General features: G+C 39.5%; 1 protein-coding gene across 1 annotated transcript in view; it reads right to left on the bottom strand.

The window, feature by feature from the left end:
* The window catches only part of PFDN1 (prefoldin subunit 1), a 56,114-nt gene that overhangs the window by 27,001 nt on the left and 9,993 nt on the right, over positions 1 to 19,120 (bottom strand). The window contains exon 3 of the mRNA XM_037147531.2: positions 5,048 to 5,132. Within this exon, the coding sequence (XP_037003426.1) occupies positions 5,048 to 5,132 (85 nt within the window). The remainder of the gene's footprint in view (positions 1 to 5,047; positions 5,133 to 19,120) is intronic.

Below are 19,120 nucleotides of genomic sequence, written 5' to 3'. Positions count from 1 at the left end.
TCACAACTTGGCCAACTGCAGTGTCACAGGCACCTCCTGCCCCGTTCTCCTGCCACTATTCTTCCTACTTGTTTTAGGAAGCACTGTCTAACCAAAACTGTCATCTTTGTGAAAGAGTCAGGACTTTTACACAGCTTCTTAAATTTTACTTATATCATGGGTGGGAAAGCTATTTCACAACTCTGAGCTTGTAACATTCTGCGTCAGAAGTGGCATTACATAGGCCACAATATCCTCAGTTTCCTTATTCTTATTTTTATTCTGTCATTGCTGAGCTAACTGGAGTGGAAAAGGGGTGGTAACCATGTCAGAGACAGAGGGGAAGGAAAGTGGCCGACCAGTGTATATACATGTGCCTCAAATACAACTCGGACTTTAGAGTGCAGGCTGACGAGCCCAAAGCAGTACCTGTTTGGCCTGATCTGGAACAAGGGAGAGAACCTAAGAGTATGATGGTCAAAACGTATTTGTATACATCACTGAAAGCTTAGTTATCTCAAGGATTCCAGGTAGCTGAGATTCATAAGGCAAGGAGTCAGAAGTCAAGTCCTAGCACATCTGAATGCTGAATCTAAGTTTTCTTAACTGCAAAAGAAGTTCACAAATAATTATTTCCTTATTACCTTCAAAAAGTGAGCAAAAACACTTCTTACTCTATATATCTCCTTAGTCTATCAATAGGTTTTAACTCAACTTTAAGTAAAACTGAATTTTCTCAAAAATTAAAAAGAAAAAAGACTTCTCTTTGTAGCATACTGTACATTTCAATAAGAAAATCATTTTTACAAAGAGATATAGGGTCATAATTCCAAATTCCAATTAATTCATGTCATTTTAAAAAATTATGCTTTGTACTTTTCTAATAACATATACTATATTATATAGTATACATTCAGCCATCTTCTTTAAAAAGTTGTATGATCAATATTTTAATTTTAATTTTTTAAATTTTTAAATTTTTTTAAATCCTTGCCCAAGGATATTTTTTACTGACTTGAAAGAGAAAGAAACATCGATTGGTTGCCTCTCATCTGCACCTTGACTGGAGACTGAACCCACAACCCAGGCATGTGCCCTGACAGGGAACTGAACCTGTGACCATTCGGTGTACAGGACCATGCTCCGACTAACTGAGCCACCAACCAGGACTCAATATTGTTAAAAATAGAAAATTCCATCAGTGACATAAAGAACATGGTTACTCTATTGTACTAAAGCCACCATTTTAGTTTCTCCTGACTAGAATCTGCATCACTGAGCTACTAATCACCATTAAGATGAAATAGTGATCTACCATTTTTATAAAAGATAAAAATCTACATAACATTTCTATATTGTGAGTCTGTTATGAAAACAGTTCCTAAACAGTCCCACTCAAATGATTAAAGTCTGAATAATAACCCAACACAGGGGGCATTAAAATGTAAATATGGAGTTTTTAAGAAGAAAAACAGTAAGACTATCTTTTTGAGGTTAAAACAGTACCTATATGTACCTTTCTAGTAAGTAACAGACGAGCATCCTATCAAGGATGCAAGAGGACATGGTTATAGCACCTCCACCTCTGCTCCATTAGAAGCAAGGGCCAGCAAGCGAGGCCACCAAGTTGGTTGACAATGCAGGCACAACCTAACACAGTTATCAAAAGCTAAAATTCTAGGTAAGCTTTGCACTCATGAATAAAGACTGGGGGGAAATCTGGAGAGGGCAAACACAGAGAAACAGTGAGAACAGAGGTGAATGAAAGGGAGTCTATGCAATACTAAAGACAGTGGCCTTGTGAATTAGAGAACCTGAATCAGACCAGCAGCAGGTCACAGAACAGGTTTATTCCTAGTGTCCTCTATACAGACTGTTGGTACACGCAGCAGGCCATATTAAGTGCTTTGATTAGAAACTGGACCTGTGGACCCAGACCAAAAACTACCTTACTCCTTCCGTGATGAAAGACATGCCTTAGAAACAACCTGACCCTTGTCTGCAGTTATGTATAAGCTGTACCTCCCTGATTTAATTGTAGGGAACCTGAGGGCAGAAATCAACACTGCTAATGATAATTTTAAAGGATTAAGACAATCATGTTATACTGGCAAGAAATAATAGGGCCCAGAAGAAACTATATATTTGAAAGGAGGAGCAACAACTGGGAGGCCTTGGGAAAAACTACCTAGAGCTCTGAATCAGTATCTAGTTTCGCAAGTAAGAGGAAACCATATTTGCAATTACTCTGACTAGTGATAGCTCACATGCCCAAATTCCCACACTGTGCTATGGAACTAAGGAGAACAAGCAAAAAGCACCTAATTTAAGACTGAGGAATCAGAAAAAGGTTCTCAAGAAAAACAGCCCTAAACTAAGATGCTAAGGATGAACAGACGGAGCTAGTAAGGGCAGGAGGAAGTAGTTCTCTGCTAGAGGGAACTACTGTATTTTGCCGTATATAATGTGCTCCCATGTATAAGGTGCATCCTTATTTTTCCCTAAAAAATTTGGGCAAAATAGTACGTATTATACATGGAAAAATACAGTATTTTACAAAGACCCAGTAGAAACAAAGAAAGACAGCAAGTTCTAAAAACAGAATATTCCTCCATGGCTGAAGCATTCCGTGTATGAGAAGGCACAAAGCGTGAAAGAAAAAGAACATTAAAAACAGCCAGAGAGAAAAACAACAAAGGAACACTCAGACTGATAGGTGATTTCTCAACAGGGACAATGGAAGCCAGAAGTCAGTGAAATGTTGTCTTTAAAAGAGCTGAGAAATTCTTAAACATACAAAGCAAAATGAAGCATGTCCTCTGAACTGTGTGTACAGTGCTGATGAGCACTTAAGCACCCAGTTGTAGTCTCTAAACATCGTTGCCCACTAAACCGAAAGACTAATGAGAAATTGATAAACAGCATCAGAGAGGGAGATTTGCCACATCTCTCAATAACTAACTAAATAAGCAGAAAAAAACCAGGAACGAAATCTGAACACTACAATTAACAATGTTTGTGCGTATGAGTGCGCGTGTGGATGTGTACACACGCATACATTTCAGGCTGAAATAACAAAGCTACACAGGTGTGGAAGTGGGAAAGTACAGGATTGCTTCGGGGAAAACAAGAGTATGTGGTAGGGTGATACTATTAACAACGCAGGTGAGGGCTGTACTGGCAAGTGCACTATATGTAGAGGCAGGAATCGTACAATAACTGAATGCTGAGGTAAGAAAAACCTACACTGGTAGAAGAAACGCAAAGCAAGAAATTAAATATAAACTAGAGTTATACACTAAAGTGGAAATATAAATTATCAAATGATGAAAAACAGTATATACACAATAACTACTATTTTTTAAAAGCGTGTGTGTGTGTGAACACATGAATGTGTTTACGAAACACAGGTGACAACATGGGGAAGGGCAGGGGAGAGGGGAAAGCTGGACTTTCATTTTATCATGTTTTAATTTTTTACTGTCCTTTTTATAATGTATTATATTGCTTTCATAATATAAATAATATTAGAGATTAAAAAGAAAAAGAATACTTTCCTAGGGTGGAGGCCAAAGTTTAACTCTGCTAGTTTTTTGCAGCTATAATCAGCATTTCAAACAGGTACTAACCAGCCAGCCAGTCTGCCTCTATTACCTGACATATATCAGGATACTTACTCAGTGTGTGAGACTACAAGACAGGAAACTTTTAGAAAATAAATTTCCTAATACTCATCAGAACTGAATGACATGCTAGAATCATCATCCATGGCAATTTTACCCTAATAATTTTTTAAATTATAAAAGTTAACACATATTTGTTATAATTTACCCAACACAAAGATTATAAGACAATTATATACAAATTACTTTGCATCTTGCTGTTTATTCATCAGAACAATTTTTCGGTATATTTATCTTAATATATGCAAAATCCCACAGAAACAGGTGCTCCTGGAGTCAAGACACTTTTGTCTGGAAACACTAAAGAATAAAAATCTCAGTCTAGAACAGCAAGGCTGACAAAAATGGTAAAACAGGAACATAAAAACAACCTGATGACTGCAGGACAACAGTTTTTCTGTTTGCTTATTTGTTTTGTTTTTACAATACATCTTTCTGAACTACACACCTAGTCTCACGTTTGTTTAAATTATTACCAGTAGTCAAATAAACATAAGCCTAAGTAACCTAAGGCACTCCATGCTCACCCAGGCCACACCAAGTCAGAGCCCAGAGAAACCCCCAGAAGGCGCAGGGGGTGCCTCGCCCACCCAGCAGAGGGCTGAGTCAGACTCTGAACCACCTCCTCGAACAGCGCTCACAAAAATTAGATAGAGTGACCTATGATGTCACTGTGCCCACCCCATCTCAGGAAACCTTGGTCCCAAGAAATTACAACCAGTTTTTTGTCCAGACATATGTTTACTACACACAGAACACACTCCACCAAAGCCCAAGAAGAGTATCTCATCGAAAGTCTTCATACACAAGGATATTTTAATAATAAACTCCAACTTTCCACAGATTCACTAAGTTACCCTTACCTATAATATTTTTTTCTATCTGAAAACAGTAACAACTTGTTTTCCTCACTGGAGCACCATCCTTCAGATAGTTAATTAATTACAGCTCACGACTGGGTCCTTGTCTAGAACCCAAGCTTTTTCACAGGACCTACAATGTGTGAAAGACAAAACATCAAGGTCCTTTAACACTGTTAGCATTATCCGAGTTCACAACCACGCCACAATATGTAGTGCTTAAACATTTGTTGTATTTTTACTTTTGTTTTTTAAAAACAGATTATGTTCATTCAAAGGCAAAAGAGAAAATACATTCAGGATAAGGGCATCCTATCTTCTTCAAAATTCCTTACAGTTGCAAGAGATTTTTTTTTATTGTTTTACATGCTGTCATTAATTTGACTGCTTCATAGCTCTAAACACAAAAAACATTGAAAGTAATAACAGCATGACTTTAGCAGGCAATTTAATATGACACAACGAGATAATTACTTTTTTCCCTAAAAGTTGATTATTTACTGTCAATATTCACTCAAAACTTACTTCCAGTTCTTTAATTTTTTCTTCTGCTATTTTCTGTTTCTCTAACAGCTGATTGTGAATAACTTCCTTGGACTGAAGAATAAACCTAAAAAACACAAAAAAGCTGAAGATTAAGCCACACAACCATTTTAGTCATCAAAATCAACAGCTATAAACCTCCAATACTACATTAAGAAAGCAAAAGAATAATCTCCCAATTCAGGACTAATTATATGTACTGTTATGTTAATGTGACAAATTCCAGAAATCACCACAGGTTTAAGCCTTCTTGGCTTAGAAGGTTTAAAAGCTTAAAAGTAAATGTTGCCTTATCTAAGAAGGAAATCAGGCTTCAAGTAAATTCAAAGATAAAGAGAAAAAACATAAGGGATAAAAACCTAAAAGAGGTTAAGAGCAAAATTAACAATAAAAATCCCCTGTATTTTTTCCAGTTATCTGTATCAACTTTTATGCAGACATTTTTCAAGCAGTATTTATAAATTAAAGCTCTCCCTCCAATGTTATTTATTTTTTTATTTTTTATTTTTTTGGTAACAGCAGTAACTCATGACCTTTTAAAGTCACAATCAAGTACTGTGTTAGGATCAATGCATTAGTGTTTATATGAGTTTCTAACACAAAAAGCGTTGAATAAGGCCTAGTATCTTTTATTATTATTTCCAGAGTGTACAATACCTCTGAAAAGTTCTAAGTGTACAAGTGGAAAATTTAAACTTTTTCCATTTTATACTCAGGCATATTACTTACAATTGATGAGGATGGAAATATGAGGAAGCTTTAAAAATTAACACAATCTGTTTTATGACTTATGTTCGTAATTCTTGCTGTAGGGAAAGGAAGAATAAAATTTGTATAGCCTCCAATAAGTGAAATGGAGTATTTCCCTTCCACTGGAATTAAGGGAAAACCTCAGTTACTCAAACCTCTTTGAGGGCTGTCCAACTAGGCTGTAAAAGATTTCGATTAAAGACCACAATTAATTAAATGGATTGTTTCTCCTCTTTGTACATAATTTAGATTCTAACAAAAACTAAACACCATCTCTTAACAAACAGCCAAACAAGAAAAATAAATCAAAGTAGCAACATGCAGTTTCCTCTACCAACCTCATACAAACAAGTCTCTGTAGGTAGGTTCTTAGCAAGAGGGTATGTTATTTTAGGTAGAAACAGACCAAAAAGGGCAACTCTTACTTTGCCCAGACACCTGGGGGGGAACTGCTTTCCCCCAACTTCTTCACGAACACACCTTGGCACAAGTATTTACACAGTCTCTTTCACTCCACTAATTCCTAAGCCTGTGTCCTGATGTGGACAGTCCAGATAATTTAACTCATCATCCTAGTCTTCAGTCATAACCTGATCCTTCGTAAAAATCTTACTCATATATTCAGGCAAAACAAGAATTACTCTATAACTCTTTGCATCCAAATGTTATTATTAGTCCAAGAGAGAGGTGCTATTTTAATAAGATGGTTATACAGAATATTTTTCAAAAATAATTGCAGACTTATGATGCTTTAACTTACAATTTTTTGAACTTACAATAGTATGAAAGCAATATATATAATTATATGAGATATTCAACACTTTATTATAAAATAGGCTTTATGTTAGATGACTTTGCCCAACTGTAGACCGATGTAAGTGTTGCAAGCACATTTAAGGTGGGCTAGGCTAAGCTAAGACGTTTAGTAGGTTAGATGTATTAAATGCATTTTAACTTACAATACTTTCAACTTTCAATGGGTTTATTGGCACATGACCTGATCTCAAGCTGAAGAGCACCTGCATCTGGTGAACTATTCTAGGAGCAGAGCTGTTGAACGCTGTACCCAGTCTCAGTGATGCCATGTCAAAAGTATAAATCTAGGCCCGACAGTCATCAAATTATGTCATCTCATACACAATATTTCTAAGAAAGTCTTTTAGCCATGGAAATCACATTCAGAGTAAAATACACATTTTTAAATAGCAGTGATTGCTGCCCAGTGAGCAGTATCCTCAAATTGGTTATTAGTGTCTGGGAAATTTTCAAAGCTAAGATTAGAGGTCAAGTCATTACTTATGTGGCCTTTAAAAATAAAGTATCTGAACAGATACTAAATCCCTTGAGCAGAAAATAAAATTACTAGAAAGCAAGAACACACAACAACAAAACATGTTTTTCCATGGCCACACACCCGCGAGGTAGCTATCCTGGACTGTGCCAACCTCAAAGGCCAGAGAGATGCCACTGCAGCTGCCCAATCTACGATAAGCCTAAGAACATCTGAGCCATGAAAGTTTTAAACAAGGATAAGTACTGAGTAAACTCAAGTGCCTGTCTTAATGACAGTTACACAGTCAAAATTCAAGCAAAAAAGTTATGGGAAATTTGGTTTAGTTCTCAAATTTAAAAATGTCAAAGACACATGGTATAGAGACTGGGAAGGGCCCCAGGAAACATTTGGATTTCTGGAAAAAGTCTTTAGAAAATACCTTATTGACTGTTAACAAGGCACTGAATTATCAGATGCTATTTTGAAGATAAAGGATGTAACATGACAATGTAATCAAGAAGCACACGTCATACATAAATATTATGTGCACAGTTTCTCAACACAGAGGGTCTCACAGAGATCCCACCTGATCATTTATGGAAGACTAACTGGCAGGTAACAAATTCTGGAGTTCGGAATGTGCCACAAAGGAAAAAGGAACCATGATGACGGAAGTTATTTTTACATAACAAATGACAGGCATAGAATGTGCTTACAACACACAGGATGAAATAATCTAGACTCGAGTCACTGTTTTGTAAAGGGCCTCTTGACACTGGAAATCAATGCCATGTGGCCCTGCACTGTTGACTCTCAAGGGCCTGAAGCCGGCTGTTTCATTTCCTTATTTATTTGCAATCATGCCATCCAAAGAACACATAATTGTGTGATGGTCTTTGGCTGTGTTCTGAATTGTCCTGCAGACTAGAGCAGAACTTCTACTTTGTTCATATACCCAAAACACAATCCAGGGTCAGTGGCAATGATGTCTTTTGGGTACCCTTCCAAACTATGGTCACCTGGACACATACCATTCAGAGACAATAACATGCTTGTGATAATGCATTGTGTTTGGGTAGAAAATTTTTAAAGCACATCTGAAAACATATTCTAATGGCATTTAGGGCATCCACAAATTAAATGGCACAGGAAAAGCTGAAGAAGAATGAACTTATCTTGCTTCTTTGCCTCATCCCACTGGTGATGAAAACTACTTGCATGTGCACAAAGATCTATGTTCAAAAAATATTTTACTTCGTAATTTTTTTAGGGAAAGGAAGGTAGGAAGGAAAAGAGGAAGGAATGAAGGGAGGGAGGGAGGAACCTAAATCCTTAGTAAGGAAGCAATGAACAAATTATCCTACATCCATATTGGAGGATGCGGAATAAACAGAGACTTCTCTTTATGGCATAACGCAGAGGAGATACCATGAACATTCTTCCTGAGCAAAAACAAAGCCAAAAAATCTCATTTTAAAACACTCAGCTGAACAAACACAGATGAAAAGTAGTAAAATCAGGAATTCTAGAAGGTAAGAAAGCAATAAATTCCCTTTCTTTAAAAGCCCCTGAGAGCCTCGGCTGCTGTGGCTCAGTGCATTCAGTGCCGGCCTGTGAAACAAAGGATCGCCGGCTCAAATTCCAGTCAGGGCACGTGGCTGGGTTGTGAGCCAGGTTCCCAGTAAGGGTGTGCAAGATGCAATCACACATTGATGTTTCTCTCCCTCTCTTCCCCTCTCTAAAAATAAGTAAAAATCTGAACAACAACAACAAAAACCTGAGAGTCTCTGCTGAATTCCAGAGAACTTGAGCATCCATGCTGACACAGAAACAGAAGATAAAATCTAGGGTCTATCCAAACTCAAGACAGTACTAGGAGAATCCCTGATTAAAGCCAGCTCCCCAAAGGGTTCCACCTACATTCTAAAAGTGAAGAATAAACTTACTTCTCAAAAAAGTAAAATAAAGAAACTCGTCTATCGATACCTTGGTAATGAAAAAACAAAAACGTTCCCAAGAATGTATAAGAGTAAACTGGTCTCCTCATGGGTTGTGGCTCAAATTCAACCTAATACATGACCCAGAAAATCTCAAGCACAGAATATAAATTACAATGTTCCCAATAGGGGGACGGCAAAGTTCAAGTAAAACTTGAAGATGGGTTAATAAAAATTAAACACCCTGGCTGGTGTAGCTCAGTGGATTGAGCACAGGCCTGCGAACCAAACGGCTGCCAGTTTGATTCCCAGTCAGGGCACATGCCTGGGTTGCAGGCCAGTGTTCCTCCCACTCCCACTAAGGGACATGCAAGAGGCAACACACACTGATGTTTCTCTCCCTCTTTTTCTCCTTCCCTTCCCCTTTCTCTAAAAATACATAAATAAAATCTTAAAAAAATTAAACTAAAATCAAAAAGCAAAAAAGATATAAAACACAATAAACAACAAAAAAAGGAACACAGTACACAAAACCTAAGATACGATAATGAGCAGTCTACTGTATGTGTATTAAGATCCAGAAGAAGAGAGAATGGAACAAGAAATTTTTCTAAAACTAATTTTTAAAAACCACAACTTAAACTCAGAGAAACCCAAGCAAAATAAAAACAAAACAAAAAAAATAGATGTAGCATAATCAAACTACTGAAAACCAAAATAATCTTTTTTTTAAAGATTTTATTTATTTATTTTTAGAGAGGAAGGGGAGAGAAGGAGAGAAATATCAATGTGTGGTTGCCTCTCGTGAGTCCCCTGCTGGGAACTGGCCTGCAACCCAGGCATGTGCCCTGACTGGGAATCAAACCGAGATCGTGTGGTTCGCAGGCCCGCATTCAATCCACTGAGCTACACCAGCCGAGGCCCAAAGTAATCCTGAAGACAGCCAGAGAAAGATACATTACAGGAAACAGAGTCACAGCAAACTTCTTGTCACAAACTATGCAAGGCAGAAGATGATGCAATGACATTTTGAACAAATCAAAAAAACAGCTATTAACCCAGCATTAGATACACAGTGAAAATAACTTTAAAAAATAAAGGTTAATTCAAACAAACAAAAGTTGAGAAAGTTTATTCTGGCAAACGAATAGTTTAAGAATGCTAGGGGTAGTACTTTCAGTAGAAGTATGATAGCATATGGCAACTTACAAGGAAATAAAAAGCACTGGAGACTTCTGGTCAGGAAGGCAGCATACGTAAACATGGCTGGCCTCCTTGCACAACCGTATTAAAATTAAAATATAGAACAACCATCACTCAGAACCATCAGAAATCAAACTGAATGGAAGCCTGACAACTACAGAATTAAAGAAACCACATCCATCCAGACTGGTGGGAGGGGTGGAAATGCAGACAGGATGGTCCCACATCCACATGGGGTGGATAAATAGGATAAATAATTCAGGTGGGTTATCTTGGGAGCAAGGAGTCCCAACCCTCTACCCGGCCCCCCCAACCCAGGGTTCCAGTGCCAGGAAGATAAGTCCGCATAACTTCTGGCTGCAAACACCAGCAGTGATTCAGTTGGTGGAAGAAACTCTGAAGTCCCAAGCAATTCCCCTAGAAGAACTCACACATGAACTTTCTGCTCAGACTCACTCCTTCTGAGCCCTAAGGGTAGCAGCTTGAAAAGTACCAGTGGCACACAGAGAAGAACTGAAGTGCCTGGCAACAAGGCAGGACTGGGGAACAGCTTTCTCCCAGACATAAAGGTGGGCAGAGGCATTGTCCGTTTTCTGAGACCTCCCCTACAAGAGCCATAGAGCCAGCAGTTGCCATATCTGAGAATCCATCAACCTGGCTAACACTGTTTGCCTGGTGCTGGAGATCCCGAGACTCCTCCTACCCAACTTACAGGTCCTACCAAACTGTCAACCATGACTTTTCCAGGCTGGTCTTGGCTCATGCTTCATAATTTCTGAAATCTTTTCAAACAAGCAATGGCTGGACTCAGTAGCCTCCACCCCACCTGCCATACCTCTTGCCAAGTGGCCCCAGGCCCAGCACTAGCAGCAGCCGGCTTAGATTCATAGGTTGGTTTCACCTGGGAATCTCCAAGTCCAGCACAAGTAGCAGCCACTTCCGATTGCTTTATAGCTCATGCAGGGTCCAACAACAAAAGAAGTCCAAAATTAGTAGAAGGAAGGAAATAACAAAGATTAGTGCAGAAATAAATCAAATAGATACTAAAAAGAACTGGAAGATATCAGTAAAACTAAGAGCTGGGTTTTTTTGAAAAGGTAAACAAAATTGGCAATCCTCTAATCAAGAAAAAAGAAAGAAGGCTAAAATAAGTAAAGTCATAAATGAAAGGGAGATATTATAGCTGATGTCACAGATATACAAAGGATAGTAAGAAACTACTATGAACTAGTATACACCAACAAACCGGACAACCTAAAACAGTGGATAAATCTCTAGATCTAGAAACATACAACCTACCAAGACTGAATCATGAAGAAAAAGAATACGAACAGACCAGTGACTAGTAGGTGACCGAATCAGTAAACAAAAACCTCCCAACAAACCACAGTCCAGGAACAGATAGTTTCACTGGTGAATTGTACCAATATTTAAAGAATCAAAACCAATCCTTCTCAACTCTTCTGAAAAACAAAGAGGAGGGAACTCTTCTAAACTCATTTAAGAGGCCAGCATTACCCTGATATCAAAACTAGAGGAGGATGCCACAAGAAAAAAAATTACAGACCAATATTCCTGATGATACACAAAAAAACTTTTGCATCCTGGCTGGTGTGGCTCAGTGTATTGGATGCCAGCCTACAAACCAAAGGGTTGCTAGTTCGATTCCAAGTCAGGGCACATGCCTGGGTTGCAGGCCAGGTCCTCTGTAGGGGACACATGAGAGGCAACCACACATTGGTGTTTCTCTCCCTCACTTTCTCCCTTCTCCTCTCTAAAAATAAATAAATAAAATCTTTTAAAAAAACTTTTGCATTTCTATACACTAGTAAAAAACTTTAAGAAAATTTATTTCAATCCCATTTACAATTACATCAAAAAATAAAATACCTAGGAATACATTTAACCAAGGAGGTGAAACACCTGTATCATGAATACTATAGGACACTAATGAAAGAAAGTGAAGAAGGCACAAAGGGGAAGATATTCCGTGCTCATGGATTAGAAGAATATTGTTAAATTGCCCATATCTCCCAAAGCAATCTCCAGATTCAAGGCAATCAATCCCTATCAAAATTCTAATGGCATTTTTCACGGAAATGGAACAATCCTAAAATTTGTATAGCACCACAAAAGACCTGTATTGTATATTTGAACATTGCTAAGAAAGTAAATTTTGAAAGTTCTCATAAAAAAAAAAAAGTGTGACTATATGTGGTCAATGACCTAAACCAGTCATATCATGGTAATCACTTTGCAATATATGCAAACACCGAATCCTTATGTTGTGCCCTGACTGGTGTGGTTCAGTGGGTTGAGTGCCAGCCATTCAATTCTCAGTCACGGCACATGCCTAGGTCACAGGGCAGGTCCTTAGTCAGGGGCATGAAAGAGGCAGCCAATTGATGTTGCTCTCACACACTGATGTTTCCCTCCCTTTTTCTCTCCTGTCCTACTCTCTAAAAAATAAATAAAATATTAAAATAAAAGTAAGTCTACCTAATTTTTTAAAAATCCTTATGCTGTACATGTAAATCTAATATGTCAATTATATATCAATTTTAAAAGGAAATAAATACAATACCACTCTGGACATTTAAAAAACGGTCAAGGCCCTGGCTGGTGTAGCTCAGTGGATTGAGTGCGGGCCTGCGAACCAGACAATCGCGGTTCGATTCCCAGTCAGGGCACATACCAGGGTTGCAGGCCGGTTCCCTGCAGGCCACTTCCCAGCAGGGGACACCCGAAAGGCAACCATACACTGATGTTTCTCTCCCTCTCTCCTTCCCTTCCCCTCTAAAAGATAAATAAATAAAATCTTTAAAAAAAAAAAAGAAACGGTCAAGGTCTCACCAGGCATAAATAAATAGGAAAATGTGACTAAGAGCCAAGAGAAAACTCAGTCAATAGAAATAGACTCAGAGAGGAGAGGAAAATGTCACCAGCCGATAAAAGCCTTAAAAATGCTGTTATAAAGATGATTAAGAATTAAAGGAAGACATGAACTTATACAAAGAAATTAAAGATACAAAAAGGAGTCAAGTGCTACTTCTGGTGACCAAAAACACAGTATTTAAAGTTAAATATTTCACTGGATAAGCTTTATAGCAAATTAGATACTACAGAAGAAAACAATAAACTCAAAGACAAAGCAATCACCAAAATCCAGTGGGAGTTTGGGGGACAAAAGAAATGAGCCATCAAACTGTGGAAGACATGAAGGACACTTACATGCTTATGGCTAAGTAAAAACAGCCAGCATGAAAACGCTATATACTGGAGGAGTCAATTATGACACTCTGGAAAAGGCAGAACTATAGAAACGGTAAAAACATCAGCGGTCACCAGGGGTGTGGGGAGGGAGGGAAGGATAAATAGGTGGAGCCCAAGGTATTTTGGGGACAGTGAAATTATTCTATGTGATACTGTAATGGCAGATACATTTTACATTTATCAAAATCCACAGACCTGTACAAAATAGAGTGAATCCTAATGTAAACTATGAACCTTAGTTAATCATAATGTATCAATATGCCTCTATCAATGGTAACAAATTTACCACACAAATGCAACATTTTCATAGAGGAAACTGTGAGGTGGGGGGAAGGCACTACAAACTGGGGGGTGAGAGCTCTTTGTGCTTTATGCTCAATTTTTCTGTCAAGCTAAAACTGCTCTAAAATATAAAGTCTGTTAACTTAAACAAAAGAATGGGGACACGTTAAATAAAAGGTTACAGGAGACAACCTGAAAGAGCCAACGGCCAAGGGGAACTGTTCGAACAATAAAATAATATGGTAGTTTAGACTGTAAGCCAAAAAATACGGCACCTAGACCTGCTGTATCTCACGCAAAAGATATCTATGTAACACAGTGTCTGCAAATCGAACTCCAAGGAAATGCTGCTGCATCTTGGTACTATGCTGTCCAGGTTCCCCTCTTCAACTACTACTTTCACAAACCCATCCTGTCTTTCCTCTTCCAGGGCTCCTATTGCAAACGTAATGCAAGGCTCTCAGCAAAGCTATCTCTATGCAAAGTCCCTCCAAAAACTCATTTCTTTCGAAGGCTTCAACTTGGCTAATGACCCTTAAAATAGCACCAGCTCCGTGCTGTTTTGTGACCTGTACTGTGTCTGCATCTAATGGTCATTTCTGCTTATATGTCCCACATCTCCTCAAATACAGCAGGTCCCAAATTTAACTCATTTTATCTACCCATACCAACATACCAGTACCCCCTTCTCAACCTCGGCTTCTATCACTGTTACAACTCGCCCACTCATCCAAGTCCCAAGCCTATAGCTATCCTCCTTGTCCGCTATATTCCGAATTCATCACTGACTCACCCCTTTCCTTCATACTGACCCTTGTCCTCTTCATCCCACTTGTTGCCTTCATTTATGCCCTTTTCACACACTCCTGAACTACTCCGATGCCTTCCTAACTGCACTCCCTCATTCAACTCTCCCTGATTTATCCTCAATATATTACCAACAGCTTTTGCGAAGCTAGCTGTCAACTGTTAGTCACTGTACTGATTGTTGTTGATCATCGCAGGCACGAATGGTTGGCTACCCCACACCCACTCTCCCTCATTAACAGAGCCCCAATTTTGTTCGGGTGCTCTCCACTTTCCCAAGTGACTCAGGGAAGTGAGTCCCGGAGTGAATCTTGCCTGGTCACTCCCAACCATGGCACTCCCATCCCCTACGACATAAGCCCAAGGATGTGTGGCTCAGGTCCCGTCATGAAATGTGGGAGGTGACCCTTTTGAAGACTTCTGGGAGACACCCTTTGACCCTAACAGAGATGACACAGAATACGTGGTATTCCTAATTCTGGACATCAGCACATCTAAGTGAAATCCCTGGAACTGCTTCGCCCAACCTGAAGGTGAAGCCGGCAAGCAGAACGGTAAGAGCACTGAAGTAAATGAACTGAAGGCCGTCTCCAGCCCCTGAGGAGGCCTGACAGACACGACATGGATCAATCATGCTTAATGGAAGGAGCCGAATAAAGGGGCACGTACTGCAATGATTCTACGGGCTGTATATATAGAGTCCATATGAAGTTCTAAAATAGGCTAAATTAATCAACAGTGACAGAAATCAGATTATCGGTTGCTTAGACTAGGACCTGGGGGAGGGGAGAATTGACTTGGAAGAAGCGAGGAACTTTTTAGGGTAATGAAAATGTTTGATATTGTCACATTTGTCCAATCCATCCAACTGTGCTCTTAAAATGAGTACATTTTACTGTATATAGGTTATATCGCAATAAAGTTGATTTAAGGAAACAATTAATACTATAGTAACCAAGTGGTTTTAAGTGTCATGGAGAAAGTAAGCCAAAAAATAAGAGAGAGACAGAGTAAAGGAGGTGAAGAGATGGGGGGAGTATGTGCATAATTTTAAGCAGGACAGTCATGAGAGGCCTCAGTGCCTCTTTAGCAAAAACCAGAATGGAGAGAAGGCATAAGCCAGGTAGACACCTGGAAGAAGGCTTCAGAGAGAGACCAGCAACTACGAAAGCCTTTGTCTTTTCCACTGATAAAACAGTGATCTGACTTGTGTTTGAAAAGCACTCTGGCTGCTCAGCTACCACCAGCTATATAGCGGTTAAGGATGGAAGCAGGGAGCCCCACTGGGAGGCAAGTGCGATAATCCAATGACAGTTTAGACCAGGGTGGTGGTAAGTAGAAGTGTTCAGATTCTGGACGACATTTAAAGAGAGTCTTTGTGGGGACTTCTGCCAAGATGGAGGCATAGGTGGAAGCACTGCGCCTTCTCACACAACTAAGTTTAAAAAAACCAAAGTTTTAGCAACAAAAACGCAGCCAAACCACAAAAAATTGAATTACATGGAAGTCTGACAACAAAGAACCCTTCAGCCAAACTGGTGAGAGGGGCAGAGCCAGCAGCAGTGGGGGGTCGGGCAGGAAAGATCGACTGGACTGACCCGGGCACCCGACCCAGGTGCACCAGCAGCTGTGGGCGGATCCCGGTGGGCGGATCCACTGAGAGCTGATCGAGGTCTCACATTCGTGCGCAGATAAACCGGTGAAGGAGCTAGCAGTGAGACAGACCTGGCAGGCCCCAGCGGCAGGAAGCAGCAGAGGGAACCGCCATTGTCCCTCTCTGACCCACCCCCACATACAGCATCACAAACCTGCGACCTGGGTGGCCCCACCCTGGTGAACACCTCCTTATACATAACAGGCACAAACAGATCAAAACATGGCTCAAGAACAATTCAAAGCCCCAGAGCTGATAAATCTAAGCGATGAAGAAATAGCAAAACTTTCAGATGCACAGTTCAAAACACTGGTGATCAGGATCCTCACAGAACTGATTGATTTTAGTCACAAGTTAGAGGAACATATGAATGCTAAACTAATCAAAATGAATGGAAATGCACAGGAAACCAATAGTGATGGAAAGGAAACTGGGACTCAAATCAAAGAAGTGGACCAGAAAGAGGAAAAAAATGGCCAAACAGAAAAGGATGAAGAAACAAGAATTCCAAAAAATGAGGAGAGGCTTAGGAACCTCCAGGACATCTTTAAACATTCCAACATCCGAATTATACGGGTACCAGAAGGGGAAGAGGAACAGCCACGAGTGGAAAACTTATTTGAACAAATAATAAAGGGGAATTTCCCCAATATGGCAAAGGAAATAGACTTTCAGGAAATCCAGGAAGCTCAGAGAGTCCCAAAGAAGTTGGACCCAAGAAGGAACACACCAAGGCACATCATCATTACATTAGCCAAGATTAAAATGAAGGAGAGAATCCTAGAAGCAGCAAGAGATAAGGGGACAGTCACCTACAAAGGAGTTCCCATCAGACTGTCAACTGATTTTCCAAGGGACCTTACAGGCAAGAAGGGGCTGGAAAGAAGTATTCCAAGTCATGAAATCCAAAGACCTACATCCAAGATTGATCTATCCAGCAAAGCTTTCATTTAGAATGGAAGGGCAGATCAAGTGCTTCTCAGATAAGATCAAATTCAAGGAGTTCATCACCACCAAGCCCTTATTATATGAAATGTTAAAGGGACTTACCTAAGAAAAAGAAGATAAAAAAGATGAACAGTGAAAGGACAGCAAACTCACAGTTAGTAACAACCACACCTAAAACAAAAGCAAACTAAGAGGACAGCTAGATCAGGAGCAGAAACATAGAAATGAAGATCACATGGAGGGTTAGCAACAGGGGAGTGGGAGAAGGTACAGAAAATAAGTAACATAGATGGTAGGTAGAAAATAGATAGGGGGAGGGCAAGAATAGTGTGGGAAATATAGAATCTAAAGAACTTGAGACACGTGGTCATAAACTAAAGGGGGGGAATAGTGGGGGAGGGGTGTGCAGGGTGGAGGGGAATGAAGGGGGAAATAGAACTGTAATGGCATAATCAATAAAATATACAAAAAAAATAAAGGGGCGAATGGTAAGGGAGAAGAAGGTGTGCAGGGTAGAGGGGAATGAAGGGGGGAATAGAACAACTGTAATGGCATAATTAATAAAGTATATTAAAAAAATAAAATAAAGAAAGTCTTTGCTAATAGGCTGAATTTGAAAGAGAGGAATCAAAGATGAGTCCAAGATTTGGAAGAATTGGAAAGACTTTACTGAAATCAGGAAGACTGAGGGAAGAACTGGTTTATTTGTAAATGTGACAATTTTATTTCAGTCAAGTTAATTTTAAGATGTCTGTAGAGCATAAATGGAAATGTAAAGCAGGCAGGTGGATATACAAGTGCATAGTTTTGGGAAGGGGTCTAAGCTAAAGACAAAAATCTAGGAGTTGTCAGCACATAAAAAGCATTTAAAAAGATAAGCCTGGATGAGGTCACTAACAGACTGAGTACAGGAAGGAGAACAGAAAAAAATCCAAAGGCTGAGCCCAAAATCAACCTAATATTTGGAAATGGGAAAGAAAAGGAGGCAGTAAAGGGAACCAAGTGGGAATGGCCAGTGAAATAGAAGGAAAACCAAAAGGTGGCATCCTGGACGCCAAGGGAAGAAGTGCTTCAAGAAGGAAAGAAAGATCAACTGGACTAAACGCGACTGAGAGGACTCAGGTTCACTGTCATCATCAGGGAATCACAGTCCCTTCAGGAACCTAATCCCACGCAGACGTTCTCTGTTCTAGATGCGTAACTCACACACTCCTGGGTTCAATCTGCACCAATTAAAAATCACTGTGTATTTTTAAATAAAACTACTCCTGAAATGGAAGCAGTAGTATGTTAATCTATTTTAAAGTTCATGCTTATTTTTGGTCACTATCTGGTATTCTAAGTATTCTGGTAAATAGTCACCTCTGATGTTTACCACTTTTACTCTGGCCTCATCAAACCCCAAACACTTCCACAACTAACCATGAACCTGTGCTACAACTTTTTCCAAGACTGGTCTTTATTTCACTAGTAGGTTAAAATGTAACACTGAATAAAATATTACCCTTGGCCCTGGCTGGTGTAGCTCGGTGGATTGAGTGGGGGCCTGCGAACCAAAGGATCGTGGATCGATTCCCAGTCAGGGCACATGCCTGGGTTGCAGGCCAGGTCCCAACAAGGGATGCACGAGCCGCAACCATACATTGATACTTCTCTCCCTCTCCCTCTCTCCTTCCCTTCTCCTCTAAAGATAAATAAAGTCTTAAAAAAAAAAGAAAAAGAAAAATATATGACCCTTGGAGCATAAAAAAAAATTACTACTCAATGAGTACTGAAGGACATAAACAGAACAGAACAATCCAGGTACAAATGCAGAAAGTCACAGAGAAACAGAAATATATTTGGCACAAATGCAAAAGAATCAGACACACACACATACAGGATGAATACAGTGATCCAAATCTTCTTACCCTGAGCCAAACAACGTA

Source organism: Artibeus jamaicensis, unplaced genomic scaffold (genome assembly GCF_021234435.1).
Source record: "Artibeus jamaicensis isolate MK-2021 breed Jamaican fruit bat unplaced genomic scaffold, CSHL_Jam_final contig_456, whole genome shotgun sequence".
NCBI classification, from domain to species: Eukaryota; Metazoa; Chordata; class Mammalia; order Chiroptera; family Phyllostomidae; genus Artibeus; species Artibeus jamaicensis.
Note: the sequence above shows the minus strand (reverse complement) of the source record. Positions and strands in the feature narration are given on the sequence as shown.